The sequence below is a fragment of the Nylanderia fulva genome, unplaced genomic scaffold (genome assembly GCF_048542155.1).
Source record: "Nylanderia fulva isolate GAGA-0341 unplaced genomic scaffold, ASM4854215v1 Scaffold4, whole genome shotgun sequence".
NCBI classification, from domain to species: Eukaryota; Metazoa; Arthropoda; class Insecta; order Hymenoptera; family Formicidae; genus Nylanderia; species Nylanderia fulva.
Window position 1 is genome coordinate 4051730 of NW_028190476.1, and position 19790 is coordinate 4071519.

General features: G+C 30.7%; 1 protein-coding gene across 12 annotated transcripts in view; it reads right to left on the reverse strand.

The window, feature by feature from the left end:
- The window catches only part of Dh31-R (Diuretic hormone 31 Receptor), a 151667-nt gene that overhangs the window by 127674 nt on the left and 4203 nt on the right, over nt 1-19790 (reverse strand). For all 12 annotated transcript variants that reach the window (XM_085486065.1, XM_029309439.2, XM_029309438.2 and 9 more), the window contains one exon: nt 7830-7910. In XM_085486065.1, the coding sequence (XP_085342191.1) occupies nt 7830-7847 (18 nt within the window). In that variant the 5' untranslated portion in view covers nt 7848-7910. The remainder of the gene's footprint in view (nt 1-7829; nt 7911-19790) is intronic.

Below are 19790 nucleotides of genomic sequence, written 5' to 3' on the forward strand. Positions count from 1 at the left end.
TCAATCCCGAGGCAATCAGTTCTTTTTTTATTTTTTTAAAGCTTTAATTTTTTACCGAATATTTTTCACGCTAAATATAGTCAATCTATTTTGAATTTCATTTCAATGAATATCGAATAAACAATTGTAAATTGCGAGAGTGGTTTTGAATTTAAATCTTTTTTATTTTTAACGCAAACAAATGTATCTTATTTCCTGACAATATTCATATTAGTGCCATATTTAGGCGAATTAAATTTGAGAAATCGCGAAATTAAAAAAAAATTAAACACCCATATTTATTAAGTGATAAGAATATAAGCTTCCATATCTCTCTTTTTACGTTTCAAGATAACAAGCCTCGTCCAAGTAACATTGCCTATAACCTTAGAACGTGTACAAGAATTTGTTACGAATACAATACGTTTAGCAAATAATAACCTGTCGTCGTTGCAGAACACATGTAGAGGCATATGTTCTAAAGAGATCACGCTCTTACATTATATGTCAATACTATCTACGTTTATAGGTAAGACACAGTCTAGCACGTACACGATAACTGCGATAAAGCTCGTGTTGCTATTATTCTCGTGTTGAAATTATGAACATGTATACGAAAAAAAGTTAAATATGATTAAAAAATGATCAATGTTTTATATAATAATTAATATTTTAAAAAGTGATTATCACACGCAACCAAATGTCTTCATGCATCCTTCAAATAAATATTTAATAATGTGTATGAATATATTACGTATAATTATTTTTAAAAATATTAACTTTTCAGATTTTTTACAAGAATGTGATAGAAATCTAATTTTGATCTACACAATTAAAATTATTATAATTTTTATGAAAGCACAATGCTGAGATATATTACATATATCTATAGAAATATTAATTAATATAAATATGTGATATTATATATTATATAGATATTCCAAGTATTTTAAAATAAAATCTGAAATATTTTACATGTGCACAAATTATGAAATAATTAAAAATGTGAATAACACGAAGATAAATGACCAGTTAATTTCACGAGACAGATATTTAATAATTCTTAAATTATTCATCCCTCATATTGTCGTTCAGGATCTTTGCTTTCTTCCTCGTTCCTTCATAACATTCGTGAAAACATTGTTTAATTACTTAAAATCGCGCGCTTTAATTACTTAAAATTCCAATAATGAGTAAAATGCAACATTTGCATTCACTTAAATTTCATGCGATGCCTATTTTATGTTATATGTCGCGATGAGAAAATAAATGTGAAAGTTATCGATCCACTAGAAAATCATACGGGCCAAATTGACGCACCATTCGCCGCGGCTATTTCTGTTAATAAAATAATGTATGCTTGCATTTTAGAGAAATATTATTATTTCCCTTTATAATATAAGTGAATCAATATACAAATTAAAATAAAAAATAAATATACACATATAAACGAGTTAAATATTCGAAAATATATATAATAGTTAAATTTGTGCGTGCGACAGATTTTTCAATTGAATAAATCTCGTACGCGTTTTTTGACAACAATGCAATGATTTTTCAACGTGACACGTCGTTGATAATAATTAAAATTTTATTAATATAACGCCTAATTTTATTAATTATATTTTTATTAAAATAATTAACGCTTATTTTTATTAATTAAACGCGTCACGATCGATTCAAAGCCGATCAGCGGTTTACCCGGGACATTTTGTTAATAACCAAAAAATACGTAAATGACATCGACATCTTTACCACGATATCGCGTGATATACTATGCGAGTTAATGGCTAATTAAACGCGACAAAACTGACGGGAAAATACACAATCGATATTCAATATTGTAAGCATATAGTACATTTCCTATGCGAAATGGACGTATTATTATAATAATCGATATATCGTACCCCTCTATTACCCGGACAAAATAGTCATCGTCGCACGAGACGATTCTTACGCATCATTGACCGCAGGAGTTAATTAAGTGCACGAGTTAATAATCAATAATAGTTCTAATTATGTAGAATAATTATAGGAATTTTTTAAGTATTAATTAAAGATTGTGTTTCGAAAAAAAATGCTACAGGCAAAAGATTTACTGAAAAAAGATTTGTTAATTTGTCTAAACATTTCAATTAAATTTACTATTTTGTTAATTGAATATATATTAGTATTCAACTCAAATATAAACGTTCTGTTAGTTTTAATATGTTACATTTAATTTAAATATTTGTATTTGTTTGATTAAAAAAATAATATTTAGTTGGAGGGCTTAGTCAAGTTAATAAATTTTTTTAGTGTATAGTTAAATTTTAGCTGTCCTGTATTATACGTGAAATTTCGTTATAATGCCTAAATTTTAGCTATAATAGCTAATATATTTTAGTTATAAAATTCTCCATTATAGCAAAAAAATAAACTAAATTTTAGGTTGTAATATAGGCTTAATTTTTTTCATGTAATATATCAAAGCAAAAATGCGACACTCAATATCGTGTTAGCATTTTTCGAAAACAAACACGACGAGTAAGGAAGAGCCACGTAAGAAAAGCGACGTTTTTTTCATCTTTGGTGGGGTTGACAGGGGATGTGAAAGTGTGGGATCCTCCCTTTACGACAGATATCTGGGAGAAGGAGAAAAAGAGGAGAGAACCGACACGTGCAGAGAGACAGAAAGGTCATTATTATTCCGTCAACATTCGTACACTTTAAGGAAGTTGCATTATTACACCCAGCTCTCCCATCAAATTGGTTTTCCTTACAGATTATCGACTCGCGCGATTAATTAATTTCTGCTTTATTAACGATTCGACAAGCGTACTCGAAGGTATTTATATATATATTTATCGGAATATATTGATTGATTTATACACTTCAAGCATAGAATTCAAAATGAATCGAGAGGAAACATGAATTATGCATCATCATTAATATTCTATATTTCGCGCTTTGAATGTTTTAAGAGAATTCACCCATGCTTTTTCTGACTCGATTGTGTGAAATGTAAAATGGAATGACTAATGTACCGAAAAATCATGATACATTAATCGTTTATCAATAATTAATTTGAAATTTCAAAAATATTTTTCATTTATTTCATGTAACATCATTAAATATTTCGCGACGACATTGTCACGATATTCAATATTTTACATTTAATTTAACGTGTCAAATATTTCACGGTAACAATGAATGTACATATGCGCGTACGGTGACCATATTTTCTAAGAGAAAATAAAATATAAATTTGAAAATTTTAGGGTTTTGTTTCAACATGTTTCCAAATTACTTTGTGACCGAAATAAAGATCGACGAGCAAAAAAAATAATTCTACGATTATCAAGAATCTACGTCTAATATTTACCACAATAAAAATATTTATACGTATACGTAGTAAAATTAATCGAACATATTATATAGATATATAAGATTATAAGATATATAACATCTTATTTTGGTAGATTATTAATATTTCTTATTGTAGTAAATATATATATAAATCAGAAAAACTCATAAAATTCTTCCAATATCATATTGTCCCATGATTACCATGATTTTCAGGATAAATTCTAAGAGAAAATTCTCTCGGTGTAGTGTCGCGTGCCAATTCCGTAATTATCACCACTTGTTATCATTACTTTTTAAAATGTGATTACCCTTTATACAAACAATTGTTTTATTATTAAATTAGCAACGATTATTAGCTCGCAAAATTTATTAATTCCCACGATGCACGAGTATCGCGGTGACGATTTATCCGACTAACAAAAAGATATGACCAATATGTATAAATTGTTGATTAATAATAAATAATAATACATGCATTTCTCATTGGAAATGTACTATGTTTACAATATCGAATATTACACTTATTGTAAATATTGCATTTATATTTTCTGTCGATCCATTGCGACTTAATTAATCAATAAATCGACGCGATATTAGAAAGAGAAAGAGAGATCGCTGCAATTTAATATTTCATATTTTAAATTATTAACAAAAATGTCACGGATACAATATAGATCGATTCCGAATCAAGTAATATCGCGTCACGTTTATTTAGTGGAGATAAACATTAATAAATGATTATTTTATTATATAATAAATCATGTAAATTTACACATCGTTGTTAAAACGCGCACGTTTATTCAAAATCTATCGGCAAATCTGTATTTTCTTCAGAATATTGGCAAATATATTATGTCTCATGTTAATTTGTATAATTGTTCATTCGTTCCTTACATATGGTATAAAGAGAATAATAATGTACGTTATGTAAATTTGGCTGTGCATCGAGTTGAGCAGATCGTGGTTTTGCGTTATCCTCTTATCACGATTTACATAATAAAATGCGTATTGCGTGATTAATGTCGGTAGTGCCGTACAAAGCGTCGCGCAATTATATTCTGTTGATTATAGTGTGCGCACGTGATCGTAATTAAAAGTGTTTTTGCGAGTGAGAAGCAGCGAAAAATAAATAAGAGAGAAGGCCTCAGGAAAACACGTGTGCAAGGTGAGTAATTTAAAAATTATTTAATATTCAATTACTCGTGAAATTGTAATTGTTCACTTATCTTCTCGATGCGATTAAATCTTACGATTAGCTTTTGCACTTTTGATGCATTTATAGAATTAATGTGCGAAGTAATATAAAATTTAACGCGCGTGACATATGTAATTTGAATTAACACGTGTAAAATAATTCAGACTTTATTTAAAAATTTTTTAATATACTGTCATTTTGAGAATTAATAAAAATAAAACGCGCATAATAAAGCATATAAATTTTATATTGAAAGTTTTCGGAACTCTTTTGTTTTATTAAGAAAAAGATGTATTGTTGTTGTTTCAAACTCAACGAGGTAACATATAACCGTTGATTTATCGTTTTCCATTTGCGTAGCCCATTTTGTAAATGAATAAAATTTCAATTTAGAGTCCGAAGTGATATATGCTTTGAGTCAAACTGTTTCTATAATAAATGAATGATAAACGATATTGCAATACCAAATATATAATTCAAACTCCTCGAAATAATAGTGCAACTAATAAAAAAATATAGAATATATTATTTATAAATAATTCAAAAAATTATATTAAACCGTAACTAAATTCACTAGATTTTAATTTTAACAATCTAGAGAGAAGTCTTTTCACATTCATTACGAACAATTTTAAATTAGTTTAGAGTGCAATTAGAATCATGTTGCAACTGAATCACTTATTTCGGGAACATTTATCCACGAATATAATCTTTAACAAAAAAATAAAAACTATTTTTTGAAATATAAAATAAAATTCCTCTATATTACATCAAAATGTTTGAGAAATTCTTTTTTTAAATAGTAAAGATTTCTTTACACTTAATATTTATCTCTTATCATATACATATATCTTTGGTATATTCTGAAGAATAAAAATTTTTAAATATAATTTCCTTCCTTTTCCGAATCATAAACAATATATAATTTATATAAAATGTCATTTTAAGGTAAAGAGATAGAATTATTGCCAGATAACCACTGTCGAATAGTTCAATCTGGAAAAAGCAAATTGTAAAAACAGACAAGTGCTGTTCTTCCACTGAAAAAAAATTTGTTCATTTGGCTAAATCTTTCGATTAAATATAATTTTGTTAATTAAACATATAAAAATATTTAAATTAAATATAATATATTAAATTGAACAAAAATCATTTAATTGAAAGATTTAGTCATATCAATAAATTTTTTTGCAATGTGCGCAATAAGTGATTCAATGGTTATTTTCACGACAAAGTCTGCGCAATTTTAAAGTGCTATCACTAATGTAATGTCACATTCGTCGACGTGATTCATGGTCTGGTAGTAGCGGTTTTTTTACGAGCAATTCTAAGTGTTGTATCGATCTTTGTGTCAATGTGTAATTTGCATAGGAAACGACGGAGTAAATAAATATTTGCGCGTCCAAGAGAAAAAGATCCCCGCGAAGAAAAAAAAATAATACAAAAGTAGCGACAGTTTGACGTAACCGATAGTACGACTTCCGTTATCGTTCAAGGAAACGTCAGATCTATCTTCGCGCTCCTTCCCTTCGTGTCGATCGTTTACTAGATCTCACATTGTTGAGTTGCTGATTGATGAGCACCATCGATACGAGGACTTGCGAGAGGATTCCATCCCGTTGAATGATAAAAGGACGGAAAGGAGGGAATATCGGTTATAGGTATAATCGACCGTGTCTGAAAGCCGATTTGATGCGACGACATATAATGCATTATTTCCAGTTTCATTATGTCGGTGGACCGAACATTAACAAAGGAAGGAAGGGATATTCATGCGAGCTTGGAGCAATCAGTAATTTCCTAAAGGCTCTTTTCGGTTAATTTACGTTTATTAAAAATACATTTTTTTTCTCCCGGATAAAGGATATTGTAGTTGTCGAGAATTTAATTATCCATCATCGTAATATCGGATATAAGCAAAAATATATATTTGTGAGAAAGCTTTTTGTTGCAATATTACTCTTTCACTGTAAATATGAATACTATTCGATAAAATAAGTTTGAAATATTTGAAAAATTTATAAAAGAATATATCTTCTTACATGTGTACAATTTTAAATATTATCAGTTATTACACGCATTCTAACATTTCGTATTTCAAACTTTGAATTCACACATTGTAGTTTTTACAAATATTCAATAAATTAAAAGCAAAGTGGCACAAAGGATCGCGAATAATGCCAAATTTGCTACATATTTATAAATATCGTGAGAATATAAAGGATCGTTGCATGTAAATTATTTAAATTGTTGAAACAAATGTGAAAAGCTGACTTTTAACCGTATATTGATTGAACATTTTTATTACTTTTTTTTGCAATTATCTTTATCATAATTTTTGAAACTTCTAAATCCTTTTTCGAGTATTCTACATGTAAAAATGTGACTCACACAAAACCATTATTTAAAATGAAACAATATAGCTCAATTTTACATTACACAAACAGTACATAAAAGTTTGGACTAACTAACTTGCCTAGCTATACATATAAAGAGAATAGAATCAACATTATACACATATATATATATATATATTTCAACGCTATATATATGTATTTGTTTTTAGAAAAATAGAAAAATACCAAGTTATTTTCTTTCTTCGTCTACACATATTGAATACGTAATTATGTCCAGTCCTTGATATACTAGAAGCCATATGAGAAAATAAAAAAATATTATTATATAATATATTTATTTTTTTAATAGAATTTTTAAAATAATATAATAAAAAAATAATTTATATTACATATACGTTATATGTATATAAGTATAATATACATATAATATGAAGACCTTTTATATAACAGTCCAAGATTTAATTATATGTATATTTTGTTAATTTTTTTATTTTTACTTACTTATAATTTTTTTACTTTAATATTTTAACACAAATATAATTATTATCAATAATATAATTATTATTGCACTATAATATATATATATATATAATGCTGAATTTCTATCTCTTACGTTTCTCATATAAAAAATACTCTTTTATTTCGTACAAACTTGAAGTGCTATCGTGATAGTATATTGAATTTTCTATGAGAACTTTTCATTTCGTATTCTTTCGGAAAAAGATTATAAAATTGGAAGTTATTCGCATTTTGATAAGGATCGGCAACTCCTTCTTGTTCTTTGTATAGTGAACTCTAAATATTTTATATATTTCATCTGCACGTAAGCGAGAACAGGGGCGTGTACGTGCGCATATCGCGAAAAATTCAAATTCTACTATTTTTGAACATTTTGAACCTTTAAAACGTTACAAAAATACGAGACATTTCATAGATATTGACTTACTAACCTCGGTCTGTATCTCCATGATTGACGTTATTGACAGATTGTAAAAATGAAATACGTTGGAAATCTTTGCACCACACCAGACCTGAAACAATAAAAATAAATATTCAAAGACCAGACACGAAGAAAGCGTTGTTTTAAAAAATTCTCTATGCGATAGAGATTATTCATAAGACCACGTATTATTGCTACATGTCTAAAATACGAAAAAAAATATATGTAAAGAAAATAATTATTAAATTTCTTCTACTAAGAAAATTAAATATAATATATTAAACATAAATTATAAATTATTTTTAATGCAAACATTTCTGACGGGAGAGAGAAAGAAATGAAAACCCGCTAAATGGTCGCTAAATTTGCAGTTTTTTTCTATACATATATATTCACGAAATATGCTTTATATATTCACAAAATATGCTTCATTTTAATTCGAGCGATATCTAAATAGAGGAAACACGTGCGCGATAAAAAACAAGTTGACGGCGAACGTGAAGCATCTAATGACACCAGGCTGGAATGATAAATGTAGGCCGATAGTATATGTGGTCTATATATACGGGAAAAAGAGCGAACACGCATTACGTAAGCGTTCGTGTTCGTATAGTCTCACGGATTTATTTTGAGAGAACCGACTCCGAGGTCCGGACGACACTTCTTTCGAATTCGATATCGCGCAGTCCGTCCTAATTTTTCCCGGCGTTACGAAACCGAGCCGATATTTTCGCGTCGCAATTTTACGCCCGCGCAACTGTTTCCATTTACCAACCCTCTATATACGCGCGCCGGGACAAATCGATTCAATTTCCATTCTATTAAGATCAGCAGGTGGTAGAAGAGCGCTTTCCCGCTGAACGAAACTAATCGTAAGTCTTCGATGTGAAACCATTCTGCGCGATCTACCGCGAAGGTCAGGAACGCGATAGCTCGTCAATCGGCGTGAAATGGATCGCTCCTTTGACAACTATCAGCTGACGAGCTAATGGTCGAAGCTTATCGAGCTCGTAGACAACGCAAGATTAATCGACAGGACGGCAGCATTTTTCCCGAGAGAAAACTGTCGGAAAAAAGATTTGTTGCTCCGAAACTCGTATGATCTATGGTGTTTGTTCTGCTATCAAATCCGCTATTGTGAGAGTGACACTGAAAAAAAATGTGTTAACTTGGCTAAACCTTTTAACTAAATTATTATTTTGTTAATTGAACATATACAAATATTTTAATTAAATATAATATATCAAATTTAACAAAATCTACATATATATTACTTCAATAATCTAATATATGCTCAATTAACAAAATAGTAATTTAGTTGAAAGATTTAATTAACAATTTTTTTCATTTGATGAAAAGTAAAACACGTTACGCACAAAAATATTATAATTAATATAGATGTAATATAATACATTAAATCGGAATAAACAAATAAAAATATGATATAATTCAAAGATAACGCGAAGAAAAACATCGAGGAAAACGAAAAAAAGAATCACTTGATGGTTTTTAAAGAGTAAACGCGCAGCATTCAAAGAGCATATATACGTTTGTTATTTAACTCTGGAATACAGCTTAAAATGCAACTTTGCATATAATGTATATTTCTTGTAGCTGTTATTACGTATTCCGTTCACGTTTCCGAACGTTTGGTGTAGCTTCAAATTCGACGTTTATATACGCGAGGAATTGTGGTTCTCCTCGTGTCATCTGGCATTTGGCCAGCTTTCCTACGCATTAACGATGATCGTCCACGGTTTTCCGACATGCGAATATCTATCTCAATAACCGACGTATATCAACATCCTGTATCCTGTTGCACGATGATGCCTCACGACATTTCCGAATAAGATTGTATATATGACACGAGGACAGATTACGCGATACCCATCGAGAGTTTGCTCGCGCATTCGTTCTTCTCTGCTCGCGAAGCCATAAAATCCCCTTCATTCAATCGTTATTAAATTATCAGCCGTTGAACTTGTCTGATTAAAATTGCGAATACGCGACGCAATTCTGCGTTTGATTGTTGAAGCGTTTAAAATTTAAATTATCCCACCTCTATCCTTCTCTCTCTCTCTCTCTCTCATATGTATATGTATATTCAGAGAGACACAAAGTTTCGTCCACGTTATATTTTTAAAAATATTAAATTGGATGATTTTACGTTCCATTTCCGTTTGTTTGCGAGTTACGGATTTCGAAAAATCCAAAATACGCTCAACCAGTGCTCATACTCAAAATTCTCATTATTATTCCAAACGGCGATCAGTATCTCGAATTTCTCCATTTTGTCTGTGATATTTCCATCTCGTCTCCCGCCGTGTCAGAGTCGGCGTAGGTATGTTGATCGCGAAGAAAAAAAGAGAAAAGAAAGAGAAGTCTTATTTCAACGCGGTGGAGAATTCACATACAAGATCCGTCCTTTTTCTTTCTCTTCCTTTTCCGACCGCGCAAATCTCACGCTCCGCAAATCGCGGCCGCGCGTTGCATCTGGCATGTATCTCTGTGAAAATAGAATTTACGACGATGGCAGTTAGCCAACAAATCATTCCAGAGCCTAAGCGCGCCATCGCGGTCCATCGGTATTGATTTCTCCCTTCGCCGTCGGCCTCAAAAGTCCGCGGACTCGTAAACACGCAAATTAAGGGGGGCTTTATTAGAAAGAGCTAAAAATAAGCTATTTTTAGAGAATTTTTTAGAAAAAAACTGCACAGCGGATCATTCTAAAACTTTTAGGCATTTATTATTAAATATTTATTATATATTATTATTATATATTTATAAATACAAAAAAAATTTTTCTTAGTTAAAATTGTAGTCTGAGAGATCGCTCTATAAAAATATTCTTGCAATCTCATCGCCAGAGTTGCAAATTTGCGAATATTCTCATATCTCCAAATCTCGTCCAATAAAATAAAAAAAATATGAAATCGACAATATAGTGGAGCTTAGAACCAAAATAGCAAAATTTTCAGATATATATTTTTTTTTGTTTATTTATGCAAAAAAATTGTTTAAATTAATTTTTTTATTAATGTTAAAGGTTCATCATAATTTCATAAATAATAATAAAATTGTTCAACTCCGACGGTGCAAGAAGATTCCTCAAAGGCGACCTTCACAGTCTATATTTTTAACTAAAAAAAAATACTTATAAATATTTAATAATATAATAAATGTCTAAAAGTTTCGGAATAATTAACTGTAAAATTTTGGTAAAAAAGCAATCTTATTTTTGGATCCTCTAAAGCAGGCGCCTTCTTAAATTAGACATGCAGTTAGAAATTGCTCCGAAAAGGATCGGTCGGATATTTTCTTCGCGATCTCGAATATGTAAGTATCGTCCTTTGCTCGGCCTGTGATGTATAATGCATGTCATCCTGATGGTACCGTCATTGATGATGGTTCGCCCTATTCATATAAGATGAATATTGCGCTGTCACGCTTATTCCGATTTGCACGAACGGTGTCATCGACGGCTGATGCTACGTCGTTTCCTCTCCTTGAAGAAGGAGGCTTCCGTCGTAACGCGACTTCATCTTGTCGCGTTTGCTCAAAGTATTGCGTAGTTTATTTACAAAATGTCTCGCGCACGCGTAACGGATGCGCTTGTCAACTGGATTTTCAAAGGGAAAGGTAGCAAAGTAGGAAAAACAGCGATCGCATCATCGTTTATACCGGAGTCGATACTTATTCCAATTTATTCGAGATTCGCGGCAAGATTATGGGAGGGATTTTTTTTCCTTCTTTAGCGAACCGAGAGAGACTCGAAAAGGTATGGATTATTGTATATAAACATAGATATACTCAATCTTAATTTTATACCCGTCCGTCTCGACTCGGCTTTGTTTTAATCAGGAGATTATATAAATTGATTGATGCTGATTAAATGTAATTTATATACTTTCCCGCGTCATTTAACGATCGAGGTCGAAAACCTGCCACGTGCAAATTGCGGCCTCCTATAAAGCGGAAGGAAGGTCAGCTCCGAATTGGTCTAGTCTAGAATCTATGACCGCGACAATATCCGATGTACGTGTGCGTATATACATATATGTGTATGAATGCGCGCGCACGTCGGAGCACTCTACAACAATATGCTAACAAAAGCTACCCGTAGTCCGAACTAGTATATAACTAACCACACCGTGCGACGAGATCCTTTGAATTGACAATTACTAACTTGAAGCCCTATGGTGTTCGTTGACAAGATACGGGCGTTTCTAAGCATTCTATATACATATATAATATATGCATATATATATGGCCCGAAGGGGAATTGACGTTTAATTTCAATTAATATATACATGGTACCAAAAATTATTTAGCAATTTTTTAACATTCTAAATATTATATATATATATATATATATATATATATATATATATATATATATATAATATTATACGTTATTATACACTGAAAAATATTTGTTGACTTGACTAAACCTTTCAATTAAATTACCATTTTGTTAATTGAACATATATGAGTATTTAAATAAAAAAAAAAAAAATACGTTTCGTTAGATTTAATGTTATATTTGATTTAAATATTTTTGCATGTTCAGTTAGCAAAATAATATTTAGTTGAAAGCTTTAGTCAAGTTAATAATATTTTTCAGTATACATGTATACATATATATATATAATATATACAATTTTATAATAATAATAAATAAATATATAGAAATTAAAAAATGTTACATATATTATTTACTATAATGAAACATTTCAGTCCCACTTCGGACCATCTTCAATAAATTAAAGTAGACGAAATAAAAAAATAATAGTGTTTATACTATAGATACGTGGAATTCCGGAATCCTCCATAAACTCCCATTAGAGACCTTTCTTAAGGATTTCCGCCGTCAAGATGCAGAATGCAATTGTAATGCAATCCATCTCAAGAGAAACGCAGAGGCATGCGGGCAAACCACGAGAATGAAACACATTTGTCAAAAGAAGCATTATATAAATGATATAATGATATTATATATGTACAATATATATTTCTACGCATTAACTCCAAAGCTAGTTTCAATAGCTGGTAGCAGCAATTCTAGCAATTAAATGTCGCGTGTTCTCTATAAGAAAAGCCGTTTCTCTCGTTCGTTGAATAAGAAGTCGACGAAAACTGCGGAAGTTTCGTTAATATCTCGCGAACATAAGTAGCTACTTATGAAATAAATCTTTGCACTCTTCTAACTAAATGTTAGAAACAATTACGCAAATTAAATTGCGAGCAATTTGCTTGAACTGTAAATTGTGCTTGACAGGTTGTTGAATAAAACGTTCGCACTAATTAAAATGTTTCGCCGTTTAATAAAATATAAACGTTGCGGAGAAAGAAATGGAGAAATGTTTTTCTATAAAACAATTGCCGCGATAATAATTATTGCATTGATCGTTCATGATAATTAAAAATTATAATTGTAATTATATCGTTTAAAATGTATAAGATAATAAAGTGGCCGCGCTTTTTCACCCTCACAGAAGAATCATCCTCTCTCGTCACAAATAAAAAAAAAACGATAATGATATTAATCGTGCGAAATGATTGAGAAAATATTTCAATATTCGATAAATATTATGTAAATATTGAGAGCATAGGATGGAGAGGGCGATTGATCGGGGATTTAGCTCTCTTCGGCGATAAATTCGAAATAATTGCCAGGATGACGATAATAATCAGATTGATTATTCTCGTGATTAATTTCAACGCAATGCTATTAAAAATTTAATCGAGAAAATTATATTACAAATATTATAATTTGTCGAAAGAGAAAAACCAGAGTGTACATATTTCTGGTTTTCACACGAAACTTTGCGCCATAAAGAAAACTCTCTATTCAAGCCTACTTGGATTGATACGATATTGGACCGAAAATATACATATCGAGATATATATATATATATATATGTGTGTGTATATATATATATATATATATATATATATATATATATATATGTATTCAAAGGACAATATCAAGTCGCTATACCTAAACAAGCGATGCTTGTATATGAAATGTTGCTACAATAGTATCAGAACTCAATTTGTTTTATGTGGGATGCTATTTCCTACATATTTACTCAACTGCATTCGGCAAATTCTCGCGAAATACATATATCTATATATGGGTGTCGCGTGCATATAAAAGCCACACGACGATTACTATAAACTAATCGTAATATTAAATACGTGCCTCGATGTGTAATACGATTCCCGTTCTATGCGATATTAATTGCATATTGTTGCTATTCCCGTGGGAACGAAGAACGCATTTAACTACGGATTAAAGGGAAAGGAAAGTAATTATAAAAGTGATGAGCATTGGAACACGATCATCCGATTAAGTGCGCGCTAGTCCGTTATTTCATTACGTATTACATCGAAATCGTTTAATGCGATTTGAGAAGACATTCCGGGCAGGTAATACCGAAATGAGTATTACCATTCTTTTCTTTGCAATTAAAAAAGTGTGTCAAATCATATCTCATTTTTAACAAATGGAAAGTATGTATACATTAATGTTTCTTTCTTGACAAAAAATTTCGTTGTATTTCAATATTATTTATATATGTAGATATATTCTCATACAGAGCAAGAAAGTTAGCATATAAGTCGTTCAGCTCTAAATAAGAAAATGCTAAATGTATGATCAAGAATAAGTAAATATGCAAATATGCGCGAGTAAAATATGCAAAATTATGCGTTGAAGTATACGCGTAAAAAATATAAATTATCATTTAACCAGGGTTGAAAACGCGCGACTCATAAGACGAATTTGCTATTCAAAGCCTTATCAGAGACGTATCGCGCGAAACAAATTAATTTTATTCTTTATTTAAAAACCGAAAACTGTTAACAACACGATAAAAGTAAAAATAAAAGTGTTGAATATATATTATATCTATCGGTTAGTCTACCGCAGAAAATTTAACAAAATATAATGTCTCAATGAAATATTTAGAACAAGTACTTGTTTTTCCACCCGCACGATAAATCGTATCGCAATTTTATGCGATATAAATGGCCCGTTTTCGATTATCGTTCTCGGTTTCGTACTATCCCGTATTTATCGAGCAGCATTGTATTTTTCGCTTTTACGACCCGCGTTTATTTATTTTATACACGTATATTGCATATAGATACGGTGAAACCGTCCTTTATTTTAGAGAATAGTTCTTTATATCAAGTAGTTGTCCTTTTAGATCTATTTATTTTTTTCAAAACTCAATTTTGTTCTTTATTTTTAAACTTTTGTTTATATTACAATTTTGTTCTTTATTTTTCATTATGCGTTTTAATGTACACCGAAAAAAAGAATTATTAGCTTGATTAAACTTTTTCCAACTAAATTATTATTTTGTTAATTAAACATATATTAGTATTTAGATCAAATACATGTTTTGTGTTTGATTTAATATATTATATTTAATTTAAAAATTTTATATGTTCAATTAACAAAATAATATTTAATTGAAAGATTTAGTCAAATTAATAAATTCATTTTTAGTGCAATATTAATGAAAATTTGTATGAAAACAACGGAACCTATTTAAGAAAAACACAAAGATTTGTTTCAATATAGTCGCATCAGTTTCAAATTAAATGAATACGTACACGGAGAATTTTCCCTGAGAATTATGGTCATATGATCAATAATCGTGGGACATATATAAGAGTTTTTCTAATTAATATTTACCATACAAAATAAAAAATATTAATATATGTACATAGTAAAATTATGCGAACACATTTTATATCTTATTGTAGTAGATAATAATTAATGTTTATTGTGATAAATATTCGTCAGAGAAACTCTTATCAAATTCTTCCAATATCATATTGTCCCTCGATCACCATAATTTTCAGAATAAATTCTAAAAGAAAATTCTCTCCGTGTAGTCTTCTGATAATCGCGAAATTTGTTTTCGCTCATCAATCTTTGGTCGCAAATTAATTTGACAACACATTGAAACAAAGCCTTAAAATAATTTTATGAAAGTTACTCTGATTAAATATTTATCTACAATATTATATCTTATTGTAATAGATAATAATTAATATATTAATCAGAGAAAATCATAAAATTCTTTCTCGATCACCATGATTTTCAGGCTAAATTCTAAGAGAAAATTTTCTCCGTGTAGTCTTCTGATAATCGCGAAATTAGTTTTCGCTCATTAATCTTTGGTCGCAAATTAATATAAAAACACGTGGAAACAAAGCCCTTATATGTTCAGATTTCCCCTTTATTTTCTGTCAAAAAAACCGTATACAATCTAGCCCGGACGTGCAGAGAGCGTGCGCTTGCGACAAGAGCCTAACCGAAAACCGAAGAGGAGGAAGGTTACTCGATAATGCTCTCGACGACGTGGCCATTAACCGTGCGAGAAGGCGATGCTAGAAGGGGTTGCTGAGAGAAGCACCTCGACACGAGGTTGCACCCTGCACTCGCCGCTTTCGCTTCGCCTCGTCTCGCTCGGGTGCACGCACCCCGGTAAGGCATCAGACGTCCTACATCGATCACATCATCGGTCGAAGGTCCTCCGATACACGCGATAGGCCCATCGATATAAATGGCTTCGAGCGAGAGAGAGAGCAGACGGGAGAACCGCAAAAAGGTCTTGAGGGCGCGTTTGTTTTGTGCGCGTGTCGTTTTCATCCCTCGAGGGATGAAAAATGCAACCACACACATTCTCTCTCTCTCTCTCTCTCTCTCTCTCTCTCTCTCTCGTGCGCGCGCGCGCGCGCATGCGAAGACGTGTATGTACGTACGCCTATATGCATATAACATAAAGCACCGATAGTAAAATACGAGGGAGATCGTATTTTGCCCTCCTAGTGAAGATGCAATTGCGCGCAAATACCACTTTTGGAGTCTTCGTATAATATTTTGCATGCACATAATATGTATCTATATAATGCGCACTGAAAAAAATGACTAAATTAATACATATTTAGTTCAATACTGTTAAATGAATCATTTATTTGAAACAAATCAATATTTATTTGTTTTGAAAAGAATTTTCTTATATCAAATAAATATTTTTCACATTAAATCAATATTATTAGCTTCAAATCAATGATTTATTTGACAGTATTGAATTAAATACTTATAAGAATTGACTAAATTTTTTTCAGTGCGTGTATTTAAAGATTATATTTGAAAGAATTACTCTTTATAATTATACTTTACATAATAATGAACTGTGCTACACTGAGAAAAAATTTGTTAACTTGACTAAATATTGTTTTGTTAATTGAACATATATAAATATTTACATTAAATATGCTATATTAAATTTAGACTAAAAAAAACTGTTAATTTCATATAATTATTTCATATAATTTTTTATATTTATTTCAATCGTATCATTAACATCATTTGTTTGAAAGAAATAAATATTTATTTGTTTTGAAAAAGGATTTCTTATATCAAATAAATATTTTTTCATAGCAAATCAATATTACTACTTTCAAACAAATATTTATTTGAAGTCAATAGCTTTTTTCAGTGTAACAAAACGTATATTTGACTTAAATACTAATATATATGTTCAATTACAACAAAATAGTAATTTAGTTTACAGGTAATCAAGTTAACAACTTTTGTTTTAGTGTAGAGACACTCTGACAATACTATTTTAGAGACAGTACAATAGGACTTAATGGACATGTTAATTAATTAATTTTTAAAAATCGTAAAAAGAGTCGAAATAAAAAGTCACGGTCGATTTTGTAATTTATATAAACCTATTTAAAGAAATATACTTCAGTTAACAACTTTTTTTCAGTGTAGAGACATTCTGACAATATTTTAGAGACAGTATAACAGGAATTAATGGACGTGTTAATTAATTAATTTTAAAAAAGTCGTAAAACGAGTCAAAATAAAAAGTTACGGTTGTTTTTGTAATATAATATATATGTAAATATATTCGAAAAGATATACTTTAAAGCTATTCAACTGTTAAAGGTTAAAATGGCAAAAGCCTGTATCTATTAACTATTATATTTCTTTCAATTTGTCACGCCACTGTTTCCTCAAATCGATAGTAATCACGTGTTCTCTGCAGCAATAAAATCGCCTCTTTTATTACTTCGTTCATATACCGTAGCACCAAAATGTACATAGGTCGTAAAAACGAAAGTAGAGTTTAAATAATTGAATTTTCCATCCCTTAACGATTTTCCGGAAAACTACGGTATGCTATATCTAATTAGTCCATTTGTTTTATTCGTTATGTGAGAGCTCGGTCCCCATTCATATGCATGTGATGAATTGAAATTCTGAATATATTCGTCGCATGACGAAGAGATACACCGCTGTTGTGGAAGCAGCGAGAAGACTTATTCGTCGCAATTATTTACATGTCATCTACCGACATCCAGAAGTTGTTGTGACAAATAACACGAAATTGAATATAAAATTACAATCCGTCTTTTGTCGACGGTAAGATAAATTCAAACTCCGCATTTTTCGATCACGATGAAAAGTAAAAAAAAATTCTTTTACATCCATTCACGATGGAGAACACGTGGAAGAAACGTCAAAGCAAACGAAAAAATACGCGCGCCATTTTTTATTCCGTCGCTATTTCGGTAATCACGCAAACCCTGTTAACGACTCCGATATGAATTATAACTCGACGATCGTCCACCGTTAGACAAATTTATCGAGTTAAGACGCGCGATGTTTCTCTTTCGAGAGAGCCTAACTGCATGTCGTAAATTAGGCGAAAATGCCTGCGGGCCGCTCTTGCTCTCGCGCAAACACATACACACACACACATATATATATATTGTATGTGTATATATACATAGGTACATATACGTGCGATCCACTTGTGTATGTATATACTGGCCCAAGAGTGCAAACAGGAAAATCGCCCGCACGGGAATTTTCTTCCCAAGAAAGTTGCTTGAAATATAGGATAGGTGGACTTCCTTCAGCTGCACTTTCCCAGCCAGACATTTCGCGTCTATAAAACGAGACATACGCGAGAAAGAGAGCAAAACCGAAGCACTCTGCGAGGGAGGTTTAAGAGAAAAAAAGGTGCAGATATAAATGCATGTAAAGCGTGGAAAAAAATATATCCGTCGTAAAAAATCGAAGACATTATATTGGCTTCAATAGGATCCTTTCTTCCCTGAAGTTATCTATATTAGTTAGTGCTTCGAATATATTTGCAAGAGTGTCATCAGAATGACACTCTCTCTCTCTCTCCAAGATCGAGAAACCGGCGTATATACCTTAATGAACGTAATTAATTGGAACGGAAAACTCGCGAATAGGAATTTATTCTGTGAAATTGAATTCGAAATTGTCGAAATGATGAATTAGATTGAAAATGTTTGAGTTATTTTCTATCCGCCTCCGCCTCACATCTATACAACTATTAGTTTATTATTTCTCTTGAATGATTAAATATCATCCCTCCTCTCCGTTAATTTCTTCTCAGAAATAAAATGCAAAATTATGCAAGAATTAAGCAATTTGTTTCAATTCGTGTTGCAATTGTTTTGTTCAAGAGATTAATTATATAACTGTTTTAGAAAAATTAAAGTAATAGAATAAAGAGATAGAAAAAATCCCTTAGAGCAAAGAAAGGATTCGAATTAAGTTTCCAATTAATGTTTTGGTTTTAAAGTTTAAGAGGAAGAATCCAGTAACGTACGAAACATTTTCTTACAATTTTTTTCTCTATTTCAACCATCTTTTCCGGGAATTACTTGGCGAAGGAAGTGTATTTCATTCGAAATATACGATAATGCGGAATGTCGCAAAGTGCACTTTCGACAATTAAATCCACGTTTCCAACAACAACAGAAGCTATCTCACTCGTATTTTTTATTTGAATTTAATTTTATTTGAATTTAATTTTATTTAAATTTAATTTTATTTGAATGTAATTTTACACAAATGGTACTTTCGTAATAAATGATCACTAAATAAGCTGCT